The sequence below is a fragment of the Meleagris gallopavo genome, assembly GCF_000146605.3.
Source record: "Meleagris gallopavo isolate NT-WF06-2002-E0010 breed Aviagen turkey brand Nicholas breeding stock chromosome 26 unlocalized genomic scaffold, Turkey_5.1 Chr26_random_7180001921744, whole genome shotgun sequence".
NCBI classification, from domain to species: Eukaryota; Metazoa; Chordata; class Aves; order Galliformes; family Phasianidae; genus Meleagris; species Meleagris gallopavo.
In genome coordinates, this window is record NW_011100413.1 from 1 (window position 1) to 1250 (window position 1250).

Below are 1250 nucleotides of genomic sequence, written 5' to 3' on the forward strand. Positions count from 1 at the left end.
TCTGGTCAGCAGTCTGCAAGTAGCTCTGTGCTTGGCTCATCGAAAATGAAACCGAAAATCAAACGCATTCAGCCGTCTTTAGAGAAAGGGAATGGAAAGAAGCACAAAACTTCTCACATGTGGACCGGTTCCTCTGAAGCACATGTTCCTGACAGAGGGACCACTGCTGCACCCCAGGTCTCAGCTGCACGGTAAGAGAAGTGCTTGCTTTGCTCACCTGTGAGATTTTGCAACAGTTTGAGAGAGAATGTTGCACCTGTTTCTGTAGCAGATTTGCCTTTTTGATTGATATCTAATGTATCTATTAGATTGATATCTAATGTTTCTAATGTAAGACCTCACTTGGCTTTGGAAAGCAGATTTCTAAAGATGTTCTTAGAACCTTTACCTCTGGAAAGGGAAGGCTGAGAAACCTGAGCCTTTGAGGATCAGGGTTAGGAGGACTTCTATTCACGGTTGGCACCTCTGACAAATTAAGGACTGCACCCCTTATTTTCAGTTCTAGCTACATCAGAGGTTGGTCCCAAATAATTGCTGGTGCTAAAGAACATCAGCATTTCGGTAACTGAGAAACACTGGACGTGACTTTTGTGATTACTTGATCATCTCAGTGTTCTGAAATAAGTCTGGTTCTTAAACAGCTGATTCAGAACTCTTTAGACAGCTTAACCTCTTAACATAGCTTTTATTGCATGTGTGTTGTTGATTACTTGCCAATTTGTTTCAGTCCGTAAATATTTGCTGTGATTGTGTCAACGTTCCACTGTACATCACTTGACCCCTGAGTGCATTGCCTGTGATTGCTCAGAATTGTTCCTCTTGCAGCCAAACTTAATGCTTCTCCTTCCTCTTCAAGTGCACATCTTGAATCCTATGCAGTGCTGGGAATGTGATCTGTTTTCTCGTATCATAGGAGCAGCTGTTGTTACTCCTCTTGTAGTTTTGCTGAACTGCTGAATCACTTGTTGGAACTCCCAGTAGATCTGTTACTGCCTTCCAGTCTCATTTGTAGCATGCATGATTTGGAAGGTAGTTTGAATGTTCCTAACTCTTCTTCTTCCAGGACTCCTGCTGTGAAGACAGATGTGCAGGATGCAGCAAGCACAGATCAGCCATCACAAACACAGTGTGGCCAGTCTACAGGGTAAGCATGAAGCACACCTTTGCATCAGGTTTTGGTGGCCTGATCTTAAAAAAAATAAATAATTGTCTGGAGAATGCAAGGAGTCATTGCTAACAAATTTATCTTG

General features: G+C 42.6%; 1 protein-coding gene across 1 annotated transcript; it reads left to right on the forward strand.

The window, feature by feature from the left end:
* The first annotated feature begins 6 nt into the window (after window positions 1-6).
* On the forward strand, window positions 7-1169 carry LOC104915557 (histone-lysine N-methyltransferase 2A-like). Its single transcript, XM_010726468.3, has 2 exons — window positions 7-191; window positions 1064-1169. The coding sequence occupies exons 1-2, from the start codon at window positions 46-48 to the stop codon at window positions 1146-1148; spliced, it is 231 nt and encodes a 76-aa protein (XP_010724770.1). The 5' UTR covers window positions 7-45; the 3' UTR covers window positions 1149-1169.
* Window positions 1170-1250: the final 81 nt, after the last annotated feature.